The 23,073-nt window shown below is 40.7% G+C and overlaps 2 protein-coding genes and 1 long non-coding RNA gene across 3 annotated transcripts; 1 reads left to right on the forward strand and 2 right to left on the reverse strand.

Moving 5' to 3' along the window:
- The first annotated feature begins 3,123 nt into the window (after positions 1 to 3,123).
- Positions 3,124 to 11,294, forward strand: vsig10l2 (V-set and immunoglobulin domain containing 10 like 2). Its single transcript, XM_022762683.1, has 12 exons — positions 3,124 to 3,202; positions 4,097 to 4,450; positions 5,271 to 5,570; positions 6,341 to 6,616; positions 7,542 to 7,829; positions 7,928 to 8,185; positions 8,279 to 8,569; positions 9,094 to 9,447; positions 10,448 to 10,570; positions 10,669 to 10,693; positions 10,826 to 10,926; positions 11,275 to 11,294. The coding sequence occupies exons 1-12, from the start codon at positions 3,124 to 3,126 to the stop codon at positions 11,292 to 11,294; spliced, it is 2,469 nt and encodes an 822-aa protein (XP_022618404.1).
- A 274-nt stretch (positions 11,295 to 11,568) lies between these two features.
- Positions 11,569 to 13,276, reverse strand: LOC111234573. Its single transcript, XR_002665652.1, has 3 exons — positions 13,185 to 13,276; positions 12,939 to 13,096; positions 11,569 to 12,524 (listed from the first exon to the last, which is right to left on the reverse strand). It is a non-coding gene; the product is annotated as an uncharacterized LOC111234573 (long non-coding RNA).
- A 1,106-nt stretch (positions 13,277 to 14,382) lies between these two features.
- Positions 14,383 to 21,477, reverse strand: chek1 (checkpoint kinase 1). Its single transcript, XM_022762596.1, has 14 exons — positions 21,193 to 21,477; positions 20,878 to 20,943; positions 20,275 to 20,389; positions 19,985 to 20,093; positions 19,004 to 19,068; positions 18,852 to 18,921; positions 18,571 to 18,759; positions 17,176 to 17,280; positions 16,993 to 17,076; positions 16,822 to 16,906; positions 16,465 to 16,633; positions 16,092 to 16,223; positions 15,797 to 15,898; positions 14,383 to 14,768 (listed from the first exon to the last, which is right to left on the reverse strand). Exons 2-14 carry the CDS (start codon positions 20,940 to 20,942, stop codon positions 14,673 to 14,675), a joined length of 1,386 nt encoding a protein of 461 aa, XP_022618317.1. The 5' UTR covers position 20,943; positions 21,193 to 21,477; the 3' UTR covers positions 14,383 to 14,672.
- Positions 21,478 to 23,073: the final 1,596 nt, after the last annotated feature.

A 23,073-nucleotide genomic window follows, 5' to 3' on the forward strand; every position in this document is an offset into this window, starting at 1 on the left:
GCAGTATTTGTATTAACCCAAGTGTTCCCTGTTCGCACTGATAAAGTTCCGCACTCTTACAGTCTTAACAGGCACTTGGGCAATTACCAGAAACTACTGGAATAATACTGGAAATATGGGTATCGGGAGGTCACAGCCTCTGAGGTAAACCCTCTCTGCAATGCTGCATAGATCATCCTGGTAAAGGGGGAGATTTGCTAGGTCCTGTTCACTTCTTAAATAAGCACCAACAACAGATAGGATCACTACACTTACCACTTACACTTGTGATGTAACTCATGTAAACTACCATAGGAGAGCATAACACTTACTGTATAGAGGAACTTTAGTTTGGATGCTGACGCAAAAGACGTGAGTGACCATTTCCAGTCACACCAGTTTTATGTACTTGGCACCCGACCCCACCACACACACACACACACACACACACACACGCACACACTGTAACTACACGTTTGCCTAAACCGTCACAGCTTTAGCTAATTATTCTAAGATCAGTTCTGTCTCAACAACAACAGGATCACGAGTCAGCTGACCACCCTCACTGTAAAAACAATCAGAGACATCAGGACGGCTGATTCCTGCTGAAGACAAGACAAAGGAAGCTGACGCCTCGTTCAAACTCCTCAATCAAACATGTCTTTACACTAAAGGGGCTCAGCTTTGGACGAAACACATATTTATATCTTGTTGAATATTACTGATGTCTAAGGGTTTCAGCTTATATGACAAGCAAATTAATAATAACTGAAAGACAAAAACTCCTCCATGAATCCATTCAAGGCTGTTTATTGTTGCAGTTTAATAAGATCTACTTCATATATAAGCCCAAAATTTGGTGATACAGTAACTTTGATGTTCAAGAGGATCTAAAGTAGTGTCGGTTAAACCGATTATATTTGTATTTATTATATCTTATTTAGTTTAACTAGTATTTCTAGTATAAAAGCGAACATGGGGGCTTCAGAGAACTTTAAAGATGCTATAATCAATAATTTTATATCCAGATTGGATCACTTTAAGTGACACATCCATGGACATATCACCTGACTATGCAGTTCCTTTGAGTTTTACAGAACTTTTTAGTGACTTTTAGCTTATTTGTTTTGGTTCACTCTCACACTGGAGCTTTGTGTTCAGCTGCAGCTGTTTTTGTTTTGCTCTGATAAACTGACTGTACACTATCTGTCAAGCACCAAACAGCAGACAGGCAACGTAAGCAACTAGCTGGTGAACGTAGGGGAGCATTTTTCTTAGGAGTTGGTCGAGACTGAAACAGAGCTAAAAGATGTGTAACTAGGCAACTGAATGCCAACAGGTTTGCCATATCTGTCAGTCTTGTGTCTACAGTTTGTTTTTGATGCTCCCAAGTGTTCAGAAAATCAGTTAGGACAGATTTAAAATTAGGTTATATCACATTAGCTGGCAGTTATTTTTCATTTCCATCACTCCAGGGTGGACTACGCCTGCCTCTCTCAGGGCGTCCCCTGACTTTACCAGCCTTGATATTCAGCTTTAGCTTTGCATGTCTGAGAATGAGGTCAACAAAACCCGGACTGGTGTCATTTTACTTGAGGCTCAGAAGAGACTGTGTCACTGCCTGACAGTCAGAGACTGAACCACAGTGCTCTACTCACATAGTCCTGCTTCCCAGGGAGTCATTCATGATTAACAATGTGCGAGTGTTGTAAAGGTCACACATTAAACTATTCAGTATAAAATACATTTCAAGTCTTTTCAGATATTTACAATATGAACAGAAAGTAGAGTATGTTAAGAAAAATATATACTCAGCATGTTATGGTTTTAAAGTTAACAAAAGCAGAATAAAAAGCACTTTCCTACTGCATTCCAGTGTGATAAACCACCCAAGATACATATTTTCGGGTACATCTTCATATTCGATAATATTATTATAATTTTCCTTTATGAAATTTCACTTGTTGTGTTATTTTTATACGGATATAGATGAGTGATTGTGGCCCTCGGTCCTTATCTCTGCCAAGTGAGGAAAATTGATCTCTGTCCTGCATTCATTCATGACAAACATCTCACATTACATACTCATGGCTCCACTCAACAGTCCCTCCTCCTCTCTTTCTCCGTTATAAACACATAAACATAAACTCATCACTCGTGAAGAATCTTTAAAAACACAGGATGAATACCTGTTCCAGAGATCAGATGGTGTGTAAGTGCAGGATGGGCCGTGCGGCTTTACATCTTTACATGGTGGCTTGCGGAGTGTCGAGGTCGCAGCATGTTGTGAGGAAACACAGAGCATCGTTGTGAGATGCCAGATTTCTAAATCTATTTTAATCCTAATCCCATCAGTAGAGTTTACTCTGCTCTCTGGTCCTCACATGACCTCTGAAATTAAAATCTGGAGCCTTTAATTTTACAACTCACCCCAAAATGACTAGAAAACAGAGGGAAAAACAGTCTGATATTATTTTAACTAAATAAAAGGATGTCTTTGCTGAGCTCATCATCTCCAAAATCAGTTTGAAAAACTTGTGGTTCGCATAGCATATATATATTTTTTGGTCCTTAACATAATACTGAAACAACCAGCAAAGTGGAGTGAAACATAAAACAAGTCTTGTGTGGAGAAATGTTCATGTTAAGACCCTGGATATCACCTATTAGTTAATGTGCAGGTGTGTTCATAAGTGTATGTGTGCTTGTGTGTGTGCGTGCGTGTGTGTGTGTGTGTGTGTGTATGCGTGCGTGTGTGTGTGTGTGTGTGTTTCTGTGTGGAAAGCTAACCTGTCCACTCATGCGTCTGCTTTGTAAAATGGATGAGCTCAGTATCAGCGTGTCATTCTAACCGTGTTATTCTAACCCTGAGAAAGAGGGATAGAGAGAAAGAAAAAAACACATGAATAATTGAGCCCAAATCAGTTTAGTGACCCTCCGTCCCTTCCTACTCTCAGTCTAATGAAGTCAGTGCCTGCAACTGGATTCTCTTAAAAAACTTCAGGAGCGGAGAGAGGGAAAGACGTGATATCAGGAACCTGAGGGAAAACAGTTTTTGTTGTCCAGAAGGTTTCTACCATTCAATCATCTCTACTACATTTTTCGGAGTAAAGAGGTTGTTGGACTCAGGATCATCATGATACCATGGTGGCCCAACTGCTAGGGCTGGCCTTTTTTCTTCTACCATTTCTACCTACCAGTCTGGTCACCTTTACAACTTATGGTAAGGGTTTTCCAATGCCTTTGGATTCATTTAAACTTTTCTGAGTGACAGTTAATGATTTGGCTGATGAATATATTTGGACAAATTAAGAAGACTGCCAAAAATTCTTTAACATCGACTGTCAGTAGAATCTATTGTACAAATTTTAGGATTTGAAGTATAGCATGACAAATAGTTGATATTGGAGACTGATATTGATATTTTGAACTGTAGTTTCATAACAATATATTCATATTTTTATATATGTATATAAACAAAAAAGATCACTTAAATTTATGACCATGATATTTCCTGAATGGGAAATTTTAAAGTTGTTAGTGTTGTTTGGGGGAGAAACTATATAGCAGCAAGACACTCTCTAGATTTCCTCAGAAGTATCTTTGGCATTTTTGTAATGTAAGTTCTTGTTACTTATTGGCCAAGACATACCACTGATACCAATATATCTGCACTGAACTAAAATCAACGTATACATCAGCCTTGCCACTTTATGTGGCAAGTCTGGCTCTAATTCAAGTCAAGTTATAATTTAAAACTGAAAGGTTTTTGTTTCACACGTGAGGAGTTGTTTCTGATGTACATTACATCAGAGACAAAGGAACATTTCAACCATATCACCATAACTATTCACAGTTCTCTCAGAGTAACAGAGAAAGGGAATAGCTAAGGAAGCAAACGATGGTTGATAAAGTGAATGTTTATGGAAAAATAATGGGACTAATCCAGTTATCTGTTTTGGAATCCCTTATTAAACTATTAGAGTGTGTCTGAAACTTACAGTGTAATCAATCCTGTAATTGAACACTGGCAGGGCAAATGACACCACCATCTCCTTTTCCTTCACACACACACACATTTGGCTGCATGTCCGTGTGTGTCCTCTCCCTCCTCCAGCGGTGCAGATCAATCACAACGGGGAGGTGGTATACCAGGACACCAGTGTGTATGGGGTGGTGGGCAAAGCGGTGATCCTGGAGTGCGGCACCACTTTACCTGACATGTACATATGGAGCTTCACCAAGCCCGGCGCTGAAGCTATAAAAGCTGTGGTCTATGATTTGGGGCAAGGACCGAGGATCCAGAAGCTGGCTGAGACGCTCGGACAGCTGACGATCATCTCAAACAGTGCAGCTGTGAGCATCGAGAAACTACCTCCGGCTGCACAGGGCCTGTTCACCTGCCAGGCCTTCTATGACATTGAACGAGAGCCCAAAGTCTACTACTACTACGTGCACCTCACTGTCCGAGGTAAGATTTCACTTCAGGCAGGGGTGTAGCTAGGATGGAGGCACAGGAGGGGGACACACTCTTAACACCTACACCGTTATTCCATCAGCCATATGCAAAAAAGCTGACAACAATATATTGTCTGATATTCTGTTTTTCTACATAAACACATAACACAAACATTTCTAATGCAGATCCTTTAAATTGTCTACTAAGCAGGATGTTTGACAGTTTGATAATAAACCTGTCATTGCTCTCAGGTGAACAAAACATATCTTGTTCATCAAGTATCAAGCTGTACTCGGGTTCTTTGTGATTTGCCAATAATTTCATATAGATGAGGTTAACAGCACCTTGTACTGTGTTATTATCATTTCCAACCAATGGACAGAGTAGGGACAGATCTGGCCAAACAGGCGGATTCACTTTCTTGCCAAGCTTTTGATGAGACAGTCGATACCACTCATATCTGTACACTAAATATGAAGCTGTAGACAGGAGACCGTTAGCTTAGCTCTCCAGTTTGTCTCCAGAAAAAAACAGCGTCTCTGTGTAATCACCAATTTGTATTTTGTTGGCCATTTTGGATTTTACAATTAACCACAGGTCACTAAACCAGAGCATCATTAAATCAAAACGTGAAATAATCTTGCACAGATAAAAAAAAAACAACTTTTGGCTACTCTCTCAGCTTGGGGCCCTTGGGTGTCCATACCTTTACAGGCTGCAGATGAATAGTTAACATGAGCTGTCTGGATACATGGACACACACATGTACTGAACACTGTTCTTCATCTGCATTAGAGACAGTGAACATACCTACATGTTGTGTGACTTACAGTTCCGGTCAGTAAGCCTTACCTCCTGATGAGTGATGCTTCTCCGGTGGAAGGATCTACAATGTGGATGCGCTGCAATTTGGAAAATGGGACCGGACCGATCCAATATGTGTGGCAGCATGAAACCCGGAGTGGCAACATCTCAGTCTTTGCACAGGGCAACACCAGCGCGATCAACGTGACCGACGTCAACCGAAACCACACTGGCTGGTACCGCTGTGTGGCCACCAACGCCGTCAACAGCGAGAGCTCTAACCGGTTATGGCTGGACACCATCTGTGAGTATTTCTGGGTGGTTTGGGGTAAGATTTGGGTATTCAAACAAAATATTATTGTACAACGTATAGCTTTTTAAGACATCACAAGTGTTTATGAGTAATAATACTAGATCACAGTGCATGTTTGTTTTTTTTTACTCTGAAAGTATAAGCCCTTAAATGTCAAGAGGAGGAACAATTCACATTAGAAGAAAAATACATCAGAGCACATAAAAGTCATGAATCTCCAGTCAATACTTATTATTATTAAGTCATCACTCACACTGTTTAATGTTTTAGCCATAGGTCAGCTTTTTGTATATACTTAAAATTCTCACTTCATTATATTCCTTATCATTTGAAAAAACAAACAAACATTGTATTGTTTCTGCTTTGGCTTGTACTTCAAGTGTTAACACTTGGACTCCAGTGGTTTGAATTTGAGTCACAGAGACAGCTAAGCGAAAAAAGCGTTAAGAATCCACTGTACATCACCTGCTCAGCACCAAACAGCAGACAAACAGTAAGAGACAAGCTGGTGAACGCAGTGCAGCATGTAGCAGCTAAAGAGTCAGATATTCTCCTCAGGAGTAGGTGGAGACTAAAAACAGATTGAATATTGGACTTAAATTCACTAGGTGGCTACAAACACAACTCCAAATGATGAATTGTTGCAGGGTGGAAATATACTGTAGTTCTTAAGAGAATAACATGAATAGAATAGAATAGAATTGTATAGAATGACATGAGGTTGCTCACCTGTGTATGTAACATGTCCATTATAACTTGAGTGTGTTCATATCCTTTCTCTTCAGTTGGTCCAGACATTCCTCAGATAGACGTGACTCCGTACAGTATGACAGAGCGGGGATATTCAGCCCTCGAGCGAGAGACTGTTTCTTTACTCTGTCAAGCCCAGTCCAACCCGGCCAGTCAGTACGTCTGGTTCTACAACAACTCCCAGGTCTACACCGGGCCGCAGTTCACCATCACCAAGATCCTCCGCATGCACACTGGCGACTACGCCTGCTTGGCACAGAACACCTACCTCAACACCCGCTCCAAAAAAACCATCAGCTTGACTGTCTACTGTGAGTGTGATCTCTGACCTCTGACCTTGGACTATGCCACTACTTATTCTACTCCACGGCTGACCTCTCAGTCTTAACCTGTGTTCTTCTGTCTTGGTACTGCAAATGGCAAGGACATGAGATTAAATCATTCATTTTTGACATTGAAAGTACAAGACCAAGAGAACACAAATCATCTCATCTATATTAACCCTAAATCTACCTGATGATTTCACTTTCAAGTGCACCTCTCCTGTTTTTAGTATGACCCAGAAAACTCCTCTGCTTTCTCTGTTTTACTATTTTAAACATTCTTTCTCCATTCAGTACATCAATTCTCATATTTCAAGCTGTGCATACTCACTAAGACTTCAAAACACATCAAAAAATGCACATGCAAATGCACTCATACACCAACACACCAACACACAGCAGAGTGTGGAAGTGCTGCAGACCTATTCTCCTGTTCGGGCCGTCTAAGGGACTGTTGATGGGACTCTCTGGCAGGTACCTCGCTGTGATGTCACAGCCATGGCAAGTGTTGGTTGGCTAGAAAGCCAGTACTTGTCATTTCACTCTCCTGTTTGGTTTTGCAGAGTTTCTGCTGTTCTGGCAGATACTCAGATCATATATCTGATCCACAATTTATCACCCAAGAGCGTTAGAGACCATTGCCTTTCATCTTTCAAATTAGAAAAAACAGGCCCTGTAGTGCTGACTTGACATTTGCCTGTGTTAGCCAGCTCTATCATGAGAAAAGGTTGCAAGTAAAAAGAAAACTAATGAAAAGCACATTGTTCTTTTATAATTCTTGTAAGATGATTCTTAACAAACATCCTAAATACGTATATACTAGGCCCACAGGCACTTTCTTTGGCTCTGATGACCTCACATAACCCCCATCTTACACACCACTGCCTCGTTACGCTGTATTTTATTCCCACAGACCCACCCGATGGCCCCCCCTCCTGTTCTGTGCAGCCGGCTCTGAATCACACCTCTCTGAGACTGCTTTGCTCCTGGCCTGGTGGATTCCCCTCCGCATCCATCCGCTGGACTGGAGACCTAAAACGACTGGGACAGGAGGAGGCTGACACAGGGCAGCAAACAAATCCACTGAGCAGCACTGCCATCTTGCTGCCGTCTGAAGGCCTGAAGTCCAACAACAGCTTGTTCACATGCATGGGCTCCCACCCCGCACTCAAACAGTCAACTGAGTGCAGCACACGCACATGTGAGAATCACTAAGAGGAACAGACACAGGTTTGGTTTTATATGTTCACTGGTCTACAAACCTCTTACACGTCCCTTCAACCTCTTCCCCTCCACCAGATGTTCCACCTGCACTGCCAGTGTGTTTTGCCTATGTGACTAACAACCGGCAGTATTTGATGCTGTCCTGCTCCTGGGATGGAGGGGCCCCAAAGGCCTTGGTGTGGTGGGAGGGCCCGGGGGGCCAGGGCAAAGGCGGGCAAGAAAACTCAAACATCCTCATCCTTCGCTACGGCACTGCCCGTAGCGGGAAGCCCTACACCTGCCATGCTAAACATCCACTTCTGGTCCAGACCAAGACCTGTAGGCTCACACTGGGTCAGTGCACGTTGTCAGAAACAGACACCTTACAACAAATAGCAGATATGGTTTGTTAATTAACTCATTTATATATTTACTTGTCACCCATAGAGGCCCCTGTGTTGCTGACTCAGCGAAGAGTCGTGTCTGTATACGAGGGGAGCGATGTCCAGCTCACCTGCAACCTGAGAGCCAACTATCTTCCCGTCAGTGAAATCACCTGGTTCAACAATCAGGGTGTGGACATCCAAGACACCTTGAAGTACACGCTGCTGCGAACATCTGCATGGGCCAATCTGACTGTGAGAGACACGGATGAGACTCAAGACAGTGGCGAATACAGATGCACCACCTCCAACGCAGTGGGAGGAACTGAAATCAATGTCACTTTAGTGGTCAAGAGTAAGAAATTGTTTCTTTTCTTTCTCTTTTTTTAAATCCATGTTGTTGTAGCTTTTTGAAAGAGTAGTTTGACATTTCATTTAACTGCTTTCTTGCAGGGAGTTAGTTAGGAAGTTGAGAAGACTCATGTTTGTATGATAAATATGATGCTTTAGCCAGCAGTTGATTAGCTTAGCTTAGCATAAAGACCAGAAATGAGGGACAAAAGGTAGACTGGCATACAAAATCTAAATGTATAAATGGCCAGTTGTGGTTTACAGAGGTAATTGTATTGGACTATTTATTTTAGGTGTGCAGTGATTTTATAACATCTTGTCAGGCAGCAGTGGAGTCAAGCAGCTAACAAGCTAATTAACACTAAATACTTAGGGCGGAATTGACGACTGGAATTTGGTACTGAAACAAGTACTGGACAAATAAAAGTTTTGACCTGTTAGTGGTACTTGACAAAACATGAAGGGATCACCAAATTCTGTTAAAATTTTCGTAGCAATACATTTGGTTGTGTTTTTGCTTTTTATCAGGGCACCCCATGCCACCCAATGCCACCCTGATCAAAGTGATGTACAACGGCCGGCAGCGTAACGAGGTGGAGCTGGAGTGGCAGGTACAGAACGAGGAACAAGGAGGTTGGACAGGTTTCATCCTGGAGCACAGATTGGTGTCAGAGAGACCAGGAAGGAGAGGCAGCAGCAATGGTTCAAAAGAGGAGGTGGAGGAGAGGATTGGTCCACAAGTCTGGTACCGTAACATCATCCAGGACCCAGAAGTCAGGAGTCATACAGTAGGGAGACTGACCCCGACCGTTACCTACCAGTTCCGCATCACGCCCATCAACCACCGCACCATCGGACACCCTTCTGCACCAAAGACTCCAGGTATAGTATGTAAACATAGTGAGGAAAGTGTGGTCAGATTTTCAGCAGAGAACTGAACAAACACAGGGACTTGAGTTAGGGATGTCTTAAACAAGGTGGCCGGTGAGTTAGGTGATTATTCAAAATTGTTGATGCTCGTATATTGCTCTGATTGCTGTTACAGTGACTTTGATGACAGTCTAACATTTTTGTTTTTCTTTTTGTGTTATCCACTTAGGTGAAAGACTCATACACAAACAACAAAAAACACATACAATTACATACATCTCACCGCTTCACATCTCCCAGTCACTTCCTCTTTACCTCCTTCCTTACCTGTCCTCGAACTGGCCCTGTGTGCTTCTTCTTGTAAATTCTTTGTGTTAATTGTGCCATGTATAGTAGGATCTGGTCAAACCAATCCAGGTGTTTAGGATATAGAAAGGCAGGTTTCAAGGTAGGATAGGCCAGTGGTTTTCAACCCTTGTATTGTTGATGTATCAGGAAACATGGTTTACTTTAAAGTGAGCCTATGTAACTTTTGTTGGACAACAGTCTCTGTAGCTAAAAGTGAAAATTATGGGATAAAAATGCTAAAACAGTGCAGTAGTACCACAAGAAAATTAGTCATACATCAGTGACCTGACTCCGTAATGTCAGTTAAATAATACCTGCCTAAAATTTGCTAACATTAGCCATCATAAGCTACTGGTCATACCAGGCCAAGTAAGGTAGTAGCATCAAAACCACAGGACAGGACAAATGTGTTTTTCCTTCTTTTAAAAGTTACATAGTCTTGCTTTAACTTCATGATTTTTGTCAGCCAAACTTCCTCCCATTTCTTGTATCCTGGCTTCCACAGTGAACGCATTTCCAATCATTTGTGAATTTGCTGTATGTCGTGCTGCAACAACAAGACATGGGTTGAGAACCACTTGACAGAGATGAAACATGATGGAAAAAAAGGCGCGTTATGTCAGAGGTGTACTGTTTTGCAATGTGTAACTGTGATGTGTTGCAGCGGAACCACGCTACAACATGTACCCTGCTGTGATTGGAGCAGCTATAGGCGGGATGCTCTTTGCAGCCATCATCACGGCGCTGCTGCTCGTGTACATTATCCGCAACCGCAACAACAATCCTCGTGAGTTCTGCACACAATCAGCAACATCCTGATGACTTCTAGAATGAAGCATTTGCCCCGTTATGTGGCATTAATGTTCTATGTTCCTATCCCCACAGGACTACATGACATGCTGTTTGGCTTGTGAGTATCTGTATACCTGTTTATGCACCGTATAGCACCAACAATGAAAAATTAGCAGTTTCTAATGATGTGGACAAGTGATTAAGTGTGTAGACATGCCATTAAAAGTGTTTTTTGTTATGGTGTGTCCAGGCAGCACAGCCAGTCGAGGGAAAACATCAACTTCCCAGAGGATGAAGTGGTAGGAGGGTCAGAGGGAGGAATAGAGGATATTGGTGGATCATCCAGCCCAGGCAAGATGAACCCACATCAAACACACATTTATATAAATGTCAGGGTTTCCACACTCAGTAGGACATAAATATTTTGAGACTTTTTGGTGTCTTTAAATTACTTTTTATCATGTCCCCCTACTGGGGGGAGTAGTAGACTAATTAAGGTAAGATGTTTTCCAAACACACCAATACAATTCTGCCTTTCTTCTGCTTTATTCCAAAACGTATGCATACGGACCCTGCATCACTCAGGGATGAAGAGCCCCAAACAACAGTTACACATGGATTATATACATTTAGCCCGCCCGTCCCGAGATGCATCCTGAATGCCTTATTTGCCGATTTTATTTTTCTGCCTCACTCTAGTCTTTGGCAAACTGGGCTAGTGAGGAGCTTCCTGTTTCCTTCAGATTTCTATCACCTTTTTTTGCCTGGTTCACTACCAGCTGAGATTCATGGGGATCAATTCCCTATTGAAACAGGATGCAGCTCAGGTGAGCGGTCAAACAACGGTCAGTTTAGGACAGTGGTCAGAGAATGGTCACACAGCTACATGACAGTTCTCTGCAACACATATTTCACAACATTAATCTTTATAAAGAATAAACTATAATTTCCCTCTTGCATTTTTTTTTGCTAACATATATATATATTCTGAGCAAGCTCAGAGGTTTACTTCACATTTACACTTCTTGCAAGTCTACTCTTACAATGACTTGATTATTGTTCAATAAAGGGAATTGTCCTGCTTCCCTCCGTTTCCGTCTGTGAATCAGACAACAGATAGATACACCCAGCCCGAGGAGAAACAGTATTAGAATCACGGCTATCGGCAGGCCCCAAGGTCCCAGGTTTTTTTCCAGCCAGCTGGTAAAACTATCACTAGACTTTGATGGAGCAAGAGAATTAGCAATCTTCTTCATTTCTTTTAGAATACTTTCAATTTTATCTGAATTGTCTGGCATCAGGGTAACGCATGCACTCTGACACCATAATCTTACTCCTGGTCTTGCCATTTTATTCCACCACAAGTGTAAAGTTTGAGACGTCACCAGTATAAGCTGTTGAGCGAATGCTCTATTCTGATGAAACCTGTGATAATGAACTGCTGGTGCCGAGGATGGAATAGAACAGAGTACAACAGTGTGTGCCCAAGTGTTTATATTATATTCAAGTATTAAATAGTTTCAGTAGTAATGAGCTACACACACTGTTTTCCAGGAATTGGTTCCTGTTCCTATTATGTGATGCTCATGGAAAAAGGTCTCTCTATGTCTGTGGGAGTAATATGGGGTATTGCAATACTTCCCTTTTCTTCTCACTCCTCCTTATACAGGTTTTTCTCTTCTGTCGGAGTAATCAGTGGATTTTTAAACATCCAGTTAAGGTTACTCTTGTTGGGGCTGCTTGCTCTTGACTGCTTCAGTGTTGCAGACAGTCTGTGTCTGTTGCTTTTCTTCACTGCACAGGCTGGGCTAAGCCTTTGCTGCTCTGCCTGTCCGCAGAGACCTGCTGTCCTTCTGGCATCCGCGTGTCCCACTCCTCAGGGCTCCCCGCTGCCTTCCTGCAGTGGCTGGGGTGAATCCAGGTTTGTCACCAGTAACACCTGGAAGGGTCTGGTGGTCAACAGGGTCAAAATTCATACTTTGAAACGTCAGTGTCAGTAGCATCTGACTGTATACACCATTATATTGTAGTCTGCTTCTATATATACATATATATATATATATATATATATATATACATATATACATATATACATATATATATATACATATATACATATATATACATATATATATATACACACATATATATATATATACACATATATATATATACACATATATATATATATATATATATATATATAAATAATGATTATGGCTTTAATGATAACATAAATAAGTGGTTAAACTTGCATCATTTGAATGGCTGATAAAAAAAAATAAATTAGCAAAAATAAGAGTACATGAGTATAAATATTTACCACACGATTATTTCGACGTTTCCGGATATTGTGTCCTCACCTTATTTTGAGTTCTTTTACCACTTTGGGATCGAGAAAGACGATGCGATGATTCAAGCGTCGGTTCTTTGCAACCTCTCCGGTCACTCAGCGTGGAGATGCCTGTGGGAGAGGCTCGGACTCCGTGACCATGTGTCCAGCTGCGCGCTGGTTCACCTGCTGGAGTAGACCAGTGATTCCTCGAGTTACACATACCGGACAAAGCCACATGCTGGACACGGTCATCACCACAGGTCACCAAGCTTACCTGTACTGTGTCGAGTCCACCTTGCTGCGCTCAGAGTTCTTTGTGCTTACTTTGACTGCGCCGATGTGCTCACACCGCCAACAGATACACCGCATGCTCTGTCTGCGGTCAAAAAGTTGTTGTTGCAGCTACGTGACATCACATCCTGCCAACTAACAGTCTGTATATGACTACAGTCCTGAGAGGAGATCTAAACAGGCACAATATCAGCTGAGGGGAATGTACTTTAGTTGAGCAGGGTTTAATAATAAAAAATCTTACTTTGATCTGTCATAGTTAAACAAAACTTGATGATTCCACGCTTTTTCAAAGTATTTTAAGTTTTGTGGAAACTGATGATTTTATGAGAAGTGCGTTTCAAAAAATCTTATCGTTCATCTACCATGATGCTGAACCTTGATGCTGGTCTCTTCCAGGTCCAGCCATGGCTTTACCCCGGGCAGCTTCACCCCTCACCACCTCACCCCTGAGTGCCACCACCCCCACCAGCCAAGCACCTTCCCCTGGAGATGATAACGAGCCTGTCAGCGTCACCATCACCGTCAAGGCTACGGGCTCATAATCATTTATCACAGACTCCCACAGTTGTAATTTAACCTGGAATTCCCGCTTTTGTAGACAGTTAGTTTGCACTGTCATTTCCGTATGTGCAGCTTGTGATCTCAACTCAACTATAATAACAGTTGCAAGGTGTCCTCATGTATCTTTCACTACAAAACTTGGTCATACCATCATTTGAAGCATGGACGTAAGGGTTCAGTTCACTTCTACATTAAATGATATGAATGTATACTGCTCAGCTGTCAGGAGTGTTTTTGTTTTTTAAAAAAGGAAAACTTTTATATTAACATGGATACTGGCTAAATCTGGGCTCATACCCTAAAATTATTCTTCTCCTCATCAGTGGTCATCCTCATTGTGTGCATTTATCATTCATCACAAAACCTTTAGGGTGCAATGCTGGTCTTTTGATAATTTATTCAAGACTTCGGACTGTATCATCAACAACTTCTCATAGACATAACATGGAAACACACACACACACACACACACACACACACACACACACACACACACACACACACACACACACACACACAACACACACACACACACCACAACCACACACACACACACAACACACACACACACACACACAGGTTGAGTGACAAAGTAGTAGTACACACACACACACACACACACCAACCTGAAGGTTTTGATCTTGATTCTAACAGCAAACTGAACATTATTGCTCCTTTAACAAGTGAGAAGTGGCTGCAATGACCAAGGTTTTCAAAAGATGTCATTCCTACTGATATAAAACACTTCACTTCTCTCACATGATAGAAGTACATGAAAACAAGAACCAGAACACACACAGAAAACAACAGATCACATTTAAAACATCAGTAGAACAAATAAATATATACAGGTTTTCTCTCCAATGTCAATGGCAGTAGACACCAGAAACCGTGAGGCCGAGGCTGCTCATGTGATGGGAAGTAAAACCTTCTGAGTGCTGATGATGTCACCAAGCTTTTGTTTTATCTTCACAAAGAGACGTTTAAACTCCAGACCGTCACCCTGAAAAGACACACAGACACGTCAACATCTCTCGGACGAAAACATGCTCTCATGCAATGAGTGAAATGTAATCGTAGACCAACCTCATTAGAGGATAACTTTCACATTGTGGCACATTATGTTAGTTAAACTTTTTACATATGAACAAGGATGTGTAAGCATGAAGTCATATTGCCTCAATACAGGAGACTACAAAGGTTACGTCCACACTAAAATGATCCTGTCCGGACGGCCATTTTAGCTCTGTGTCAGAAAAAAATCTGTCCATACTAACACACCTGAAAATGCACATCACATGACAATTCATGAACATGAGGCATGAACGTGCCAGTGTCATCATAAAGGAGATTGTCTACTGAGTAACTAGGAGATTCTGGTTAGTTGCAGAAAATACTACAAACAAAGAACAGCAAGGGCAGTTGTAGCATTATAAAATGCAGACTTTCAGGTCAGCAATGCTTTTAATTAGTTATTTATATTGAATTCATCACTGGCAGCTGTCACAGATAAGATCCAATGAGGGAGTGAATGTGGATGTCTTTGGTAACGGTAACATTAGCTTTGTGATTCGTGAGTTTGTTGCTTTGGCTGTTCTCTCTCAAGTGCAACGTTATTCATTTTTCATTCATAACTTTTTTTTTTTTTTTTTTTACAAGTTTACCTGTGGACATGTAAGTGTAAACAACAGTGTTAAATAAATGTTCATTTATGTTTCACGCAATTTTGTGTCTTATTTGTCATTGTTACAAAATTCTTATATTTTATCAGATTAAAAAAACAAAAAAAAAACAAATAAAAAATAAAGGCCATCGGCCACCCTGCTCCCTAAATATTGGCATTGGCATTGGCCGTTGAAAAACCCACATCAGTCGATCATTAGTGCCACTCTTTGAAATCCTCCTCTACCTAGATTTGCACTAGGCTTATAAAGGAAAAATGCATATTCACATAAACTATTATCTCAACTTTAATGCAGTAATGGATTATTCATTAGAAACATTACACACTTATGAAATACTAAAACCCACCTTAGACAGTCTGAAGTCCAGCAGCACTCTCTGATTCATCTCTAGCAAATGGACTTTGAAGATGAGCTTGTTATTGCGCTTGTCCAGGGTGCTCACCGTCACCTAAAGGGCAGAGAGAGGTTCATTATACTAAAGTGCATTATGGTCTGTAGTGGCTGCTGAAGGATTGTGTGTTAATACTAGTGGCCGCTGAAACAGGTAGCCTGGTTGTGTGGTCCAGGTGGTGTTATCGTTGCTCATTATGTATTTAACCTCTGTAAATATCTGAATCCTGTATATTCGAGCACAGATGTACCTGTTTGGCGCAGGTGAGCTTGAAGCCAAGTGCCAGGCCGTCACAGGTGTCTTTCAGGGCAGATAATGATGCATCAGCGTTCACAGCAGTGAAGAAACGCGTCATTCGCCGCACTAATCTCTGCCACGGCGACTACACAAACAGAATAAGAAGAAGTGGTTAAGACATGAAATAACTGACAGCGTTATTTGCATCAATCTAGGTACGTTAAAGCTGGGAGTTCATTACACATTAATATGCTTTGTATAGATTTTGATACATTTGAATGGAGAGCAGAAGAAGCAATTACACAACAGGACATGTTGAACATTCACACACATTGTCACAGGTATTATAAAACAAAACACAAATAGATGCAGGGTATGTGACCTACCTGACTGGCTCCTGGCGTGCCCAGTAGTTGACTACCCAGCAGCATGTGCTCCGGCTTGGTCGGCTGGGAGAAGCTGACTTGACCGTCAGTCTGACTGATTAACAACATGGCTTCCCAGCCACCTGCTGCGAGGTCAGGCTGAGAGCTGGAAAACTGCATCCTGTCATCACTACAGAGGGAGGAATGTGGTTTTAAGATTATAGGCATGAAAAGAAATACACCTTTGAGTTCAAATAAGAAAAAAGGGAAGCTCTAATAATAATAATAATAATAATAACTTAGATTTTTATACCGCCTTTCAAGGTACTCAAGGCCGCTTTAAAGAGTAAGAAACACAAAATAAATAAATAAAACAACCTGTTGGAACGGGATTTGAGTCCCACATCTGATCGAAGGAGTTTGTTTCCTCCTGAGCCCAGAGAACCTGGTGGCTGTTTTACAGCTGCAGAGAAGCACAGACAGAAATCAGCCCAGTGAACATTTAGCAGTCAGTTGAATTGATTTTGTTATACCGATACTGAGACTTGCCTTGAGTAAACCAGCGGTCTTTCTGTATGTCTGTGATGCTGATGCGTGCATCTGGACTGGCCAGCAGTAATTTGGACAACAAACCTGAAGAGGAGTTGCATGTGAATGAAATAAAGCTCCAAGACCATTTCGAAAAAAAAAAAAATGGATTTAAACTTTTGAAACAAACAATTTGAAACATACTAAGAGGCACTGGTTGTATTTTCTTCCAAGGAGGTAGATAGGTTTTCTTTTGAATCCAATCTGAGTACTCTTGACAGGTCTCAGTGGGCTGGTCCCATGGTAACTCTGACAAAGCAGCAACACAAAGACAGTGACAAAAAATTTCCACACATCTACTGCAAAGAGACGATGCTGTTGCAAGAGAATGAACAGAAAAGGAGCATATTTTTGTTCTTATTTATTTTTATTGCATTTTAGCCCTTTGTACAATGTACATGCAGTATTTAGTTCAAAAAACCCCTGAATAAACAATTTGACATGTTCTAGTCTCAGTTTTTTCCCCATTATAGCTACTTGGCATGGAACTGATTTGGAAACAGCCTCATGAGAATGTCACTGCAGCCACTCAAAACATCCTATTTCACAGTCAGAAAATCACCTTGTAACTGTATTTTGGAACGGGTAAAGCACATTTTGTTTGGTTTACAGTATGAATATTCTATATCAGTAACCCATGGGTTTTCAAAGTAGGACACTGTTGACTTTTTGGTCGATAATACGTCCACGTTTTAATAACAGAGCAAATATATGTATATGAATAGAGTGTCATTGTTCCAGGTATATAGGAACAATGTTGACAGTCTTTGTATTATTTTGATTTGGGGATAATCATGCTCTAACTTTTGGAACAACAGTGCTCATAATTTGGGCGCTTTGTGGAATGTAAACAGGAAGTATTAGCTGTGGGCTGCATTTGTACCCCATTTCTTTTAACCCACTTTTGTTTAAACTCTGGCAAACTGGCACCACTAAAAGTATGCCAAATGAGTCATTTACAGTTCTTGTTTACAGTGTACCCATGGATATACAGACAGCTGTCACAGGATTACTTTGATATGGAAGAAGATTTTAAAATGTGATAATTCTCAGGCAAGTTCTAGATCTCAAGGAGCATATTTTTGGAGCTAATGAAGTCCTTGGGAAATGTAAGTCACATAGAATATAAATGTCTGCATATTGAGATTTGACAGATTTATGACTCCAGGAGGGAGTACGAATTTTGATGCAACAAGTACCTTAATAGCTTTCATAAGCCTTATGTCATAGACTCTGCAGCAGTTCCAACTGCCAACTGCATTGTTAAGTGGGCCAAACTATAATAAGACCTTTAACGCTTATATAACAATAAAAGTGTGGATTGGTGAGGAACATTTTACATGGTTACAGTCTAAAGTACATATACAGTAAGTAATATAGTAAGCTACAACATGACCACAAACTGCAGCTTTAAAAATGGCCAGAATTGAATCAACACTTCTCTGTCTTGCAAAAATCTAAAACCTTCACAAAGACGAGGCTATTGTTATTTTAACAGAATTGCGTTTCAAATTGTAAACACAGACTATGTGATCTTACCTCCAGCCAGCATGGCAGTGAGGACTATCCCACAAGCCCAGATATCTGCCGGCTGAGCTTTGTACTCCGTTTGGCTGAGAAGCTCCGGAGCCACGTATGGAAGCGTCCCACAGAGTCGACTTAGAAGACGTTCTCGTCCTTTGAAACGAAACATCGTGGCCAGGCCGAAATCTGTCAGCTTCAGGTTATCTGAAGGTAAAGAACAGCAACAGGCTAAGGTTATAATAAATACTGAACAAAATTATTCCTTAAACATGTCAATACACATTGTGTTTCCTCACCTTTGTCATCCAGCAAAATGTTCTCCGGCTTTATGTCTCTGTGGGTAATGCCAACACTGTGGAGGTACTCCTGCAAAAGTGCAACTGAAAATTTAATGACACCACAAACTGGTGCAGGAGATCACATCGACAAACAGATTTATTTCACTCACCACAGCTGCTATTAGCTGCTGGAAAAATCTATGGGCATCTTTTTCTGCCATTCCCACATCAGGCTCTAAAATGAAACAAGAGCATTTCAATAACCTACATGAATAACCACCATCCAAACATTTCTACAGGGCTGCAAACAGACTGTTGATCAGGCTGATATCAGACGTTTAAGTATCTACAGAGATAAATTAGACTCAAAATGGTAACAAATGTGTATTACATGATCTAACGCCAAGCGGTGGGGCGCTACAGGGAACACTTTTCAACTGGGGGACAGACGGACTGATATTTGCAGGCGACTGAATAGTCTATAGTTGGTAAATGTACATGTTCTAATCGAGGGACGACAAGCTCTTTGCCTGTTTAGGAAAACATCTTTCCCACTTTCAAATTATACAAGAATTCACCGAAAGTCCTGTACGCACATTTAACAATCTGTAAATAAACATTAAAGAATGTCACAAATATCCTTACAGATTTGTATACACTGGAGGCTTTTTGAAATCAAAAGTTAAATTTAGAAATATTTATGTAAAATATCAATATTTATTCAGGCTGTGATGTGTGCATTTTGTAAAACATTTCTGACTATTTTGAGTCTAAATTCTCAGCATACGTATCAGCTATAAACTATACTCTGCCTATTTTTATAATTGGTTAAGTACACCAATTTTAATTTGAAGAGCAAAATGCATAGGGCAAATAAAAATCAAAGGTTGTATTTCCAACCATGTGTCAGTCAAGTAAATTTTAAATTAAATTTATACAAAAATAAATAGACTCAAGAATGAGCTGTGGGTGAGGCAAGTCACGGTAATTCACAGTTAATTTTGAAGAGGTTTTTGATGATCTGAAACTGAATACTTGGTTACATTGATTCTTGACATTACAGTTGTAATGTCTACCATAACTATCAGACTTTCGGTCACACCCTCCAAGAAAGCAGTCCTATGTTTGCCACCTGCAGTTGTCTCACTCACCGATTCGGTCGAAAAGCTCTCCACCGGTGCAGTACTCCAGGAAGAGGTACACAGTCGGCCCTTCCTTCCGATGGCCAAAAAACCGTACAATGTTGGGGTGATTGAGCATCTACCAAACAGGAGTAAATGTTGTAGTGTAAGTGCACAGGTCATGATTTACATAAAGCAATGTTCTCAGCCAGCGTTTTTGGTTAAATAAGTTTTAAAAATTCAAATAACCTGGTTAACACACTTTATACTCTTACACTTCAGCCAGTAAACACTGACTAAATTGAAGGTGACTGACCAACCTTATGGACGCAGACCTCCTTCTTGACATTTTCAGCACACTCTTTAGCCTGGGAGGTATCGATCACCTTCACCGCAACTGCCTCCTCCGTCTGCCTGTTCACCAGCAGCCTCACCCTGAGGTCACAAATACAAAGAGGCGACAGCCATTCAATGACAGAGAACGAGACGAAAAAGAGAAGAAGAACAGAGGCTGTGATGGAGAGTTAAAGTTATTCTTGTATCAACTGGGCAAGTACGAACATAGTTCTCTGAGAGAAAATCAATAGTTAAAAGGGAAATGTCACGTGAGGGGAAACAGATGAGTGTCAGCACTCAGCGGCAAACTTTATTAACTGACAAACCAAGCAGTGAATTTTTAAATTATTATGAATTCAATAATAATCACAATAATTATTATTATTATGATTATTATTATTACAGCTTATCAGATTATCAAGTGGCTCTTTTGACTTTGATGTATTTTACACTGAAAGATTTCTTTGCTGGTTTTAGAATAAGTCCTGTAAAAAGTTTTATTTTTTAAATCAACTCCATCACCTGGAGATGCACTGCTATGAAGTAAATAAATGGTATAAATGACAATGATATAGAAGGACTCATACTCTCCGTAGGCTCCTTCTCCCAGTGTCTGAACAAGGTCCCAGTCCTGCACAAAAGGTACCGCCATGCTAAAAACAGAAGCACACACACACGCGCACACACGCACACACGTTTTCCTGTTTTCACTTCATGCAGATACTGTCACTTCTAAGCAGTGTCTGCTCATTGAATAATTACATTGATATTTTATCCGTCAAAATGTTGTTCCGTAACGAAGCAACACTGTTGTATGTCATGAACTCACATGATGCACTCAACCAAACAAAACCAGCAGGTGCAAACCAACTTGTTGACTCGCACTTCAGTAACTATCTTACCTGCCTGTCTTCCTCAGCCAGCCGCGTTTTGAAAATTTACTCGACAAACTTTTTCATGTGTTTGAGGCAGCGACTGCAGTGACTTCAGCACAAATTTGGCGCGTTGTTGTTTTCGCTGGTGATAACTTCCGACATGCTCGTCACTTCCGCTTCCACTTCTTCTTCTTTGAGGTTTTATCGGCAGCGGTCATCCTTAACGTTGCTTTACTGCCATTTTTTGGAGTTAGCTGAGTACTACAGTGTCCACTTTGTAGTTCTTCCACAGGGAGGCACTAGAGAAAAGGCCATGGGCTCAAAACGTTTTTGCTGATGGAGGCATGAATGTGTTCAGTCTATTTCTAAGATTGATAGATTATGAGGTCAGTTGATATTTCGGGCAAAGAGCCGGTAAATGCAAGTGTTCAAAATGAAAAATGTTTTCCCTTTATAAGGGGATTCTACTCAATCAATTATGTTGAATAAAATTTAATTATAAATGTTCCACTCCACAACATGAACTGTGACAGACCAATCAGTCTGTCCTGAAATGAGAACAACTACTTAATTGTCACTGATGTCAAGTCTCTCTCTGCCAACTGGAAAGCCCACATTTAACACATGTAATTCACAAAGTTCACTAAAGGAAACACTACAGTACTACTTGTGTGACGTCTTTGCATCAATACAGTGACATCCCTATTACCTGGTCTTGATCAGTTGTGACAACAGCTCTTTGAAAAGCTGAAAAAAGTTGAAAATACATATCAGACTTTTAAATCATTGCTGAAAATAAAAGTTAAACCCTGAAAGAGTTACTGAACAGGTCCAGGGACCCAAGAGGCCAGAGGCTCTGTTTGAAGAGACTTGTAACACACCCACTGCAGTACTTTGCAGTGACGTTACAGGTTCTTGATTTGACCAACCAATCTCAGCAAGGGGCACAAGACCACAGAAAAAGTTTAAAAGCTTGGTTTATTGCTTCATATGAATAAACTAAAAATCAATGGGGAAAACATCTGCGCTTATGGCGATACTCTAATTCCTTAATTATCAAGAAAGAAGGAGAAAACAGTCAGTGTTCTACTCACAAGAGAGGAAGCGAGAAGAGGCCAAGGCCGAAGGTAAGATGCGGCGCAGGTTGGTTGCCTATCTGGCACAAAGCAGACATAAAGTCTCTCTACCCCCAACATACACACCCAAAACTACTCATAATCAGTGCAAATTGGTGTTAAGGTGATGATACAGGGCTGTACTATTGTAGACTTAAAAGTCAATCAAATGACTACAAAGAGATGCAAGATGTTCACAAAAAAGACACAAAATAACCCCAAGCCCACGCAAAACAACCACAAAGAGATGCAAAATGACCACAAAAAGAGACACAAACTGAAAGAGACGCAAGACAACTGCAAATAACTTCATACGTTTTCCTGTGCCGACATTTCTTAAAAGAGATGTTTTTCTCAATCAAATGTCAGAAAGAGCAACTATTAAACCAGTCTGGGATGACTGGGAATTCAATCAATAATTGAATCAACATGCCAATATGTAAATCTCCACAGTGCCTCCCTATTTCGGGAAATGATGAGACAAATATTTGTTCTTGGTACTTTGTACTCTGGTTAATCAATTACTTTTTGTTTGTTTTGTTGTTTTTTAATGCAACATGTGACTGTGTGTGTACACATGACTGGAAATCCTGGATCAAAGACAGAGAAGCTATGGCCTAGTTAAGGTCAGGACACACAAAAAAACAAAGCAATGCTTAGAGAGAGTACTATTTAGACTACAACGGTAAAAATTAATAGTCAAACTTAACTGTACTGAATTTATTTAAATGTTCCCAATCTTTCAGACAAAAGGGTCAACATATAAGATTTTTCTTTCCCCTTTTAAGAGTTT

This window comes from Seriola dumerili, unplaced genomic scaffold, assembly GCF_002260705.1.
Source record: "Seriola dumerili isolate Sdu_G_001 unplaced genomic scaffold, Sdu_1.0 BDQW01000449.1, whole genome shotgun sequence".
NCBI classification, from domain to species: domain Eukaryota; kingdom Metazoa; phylum Chordata; class Actinopteri; order Carangiformes; family Carangidae; genus Seriola; species Seriola dumerili.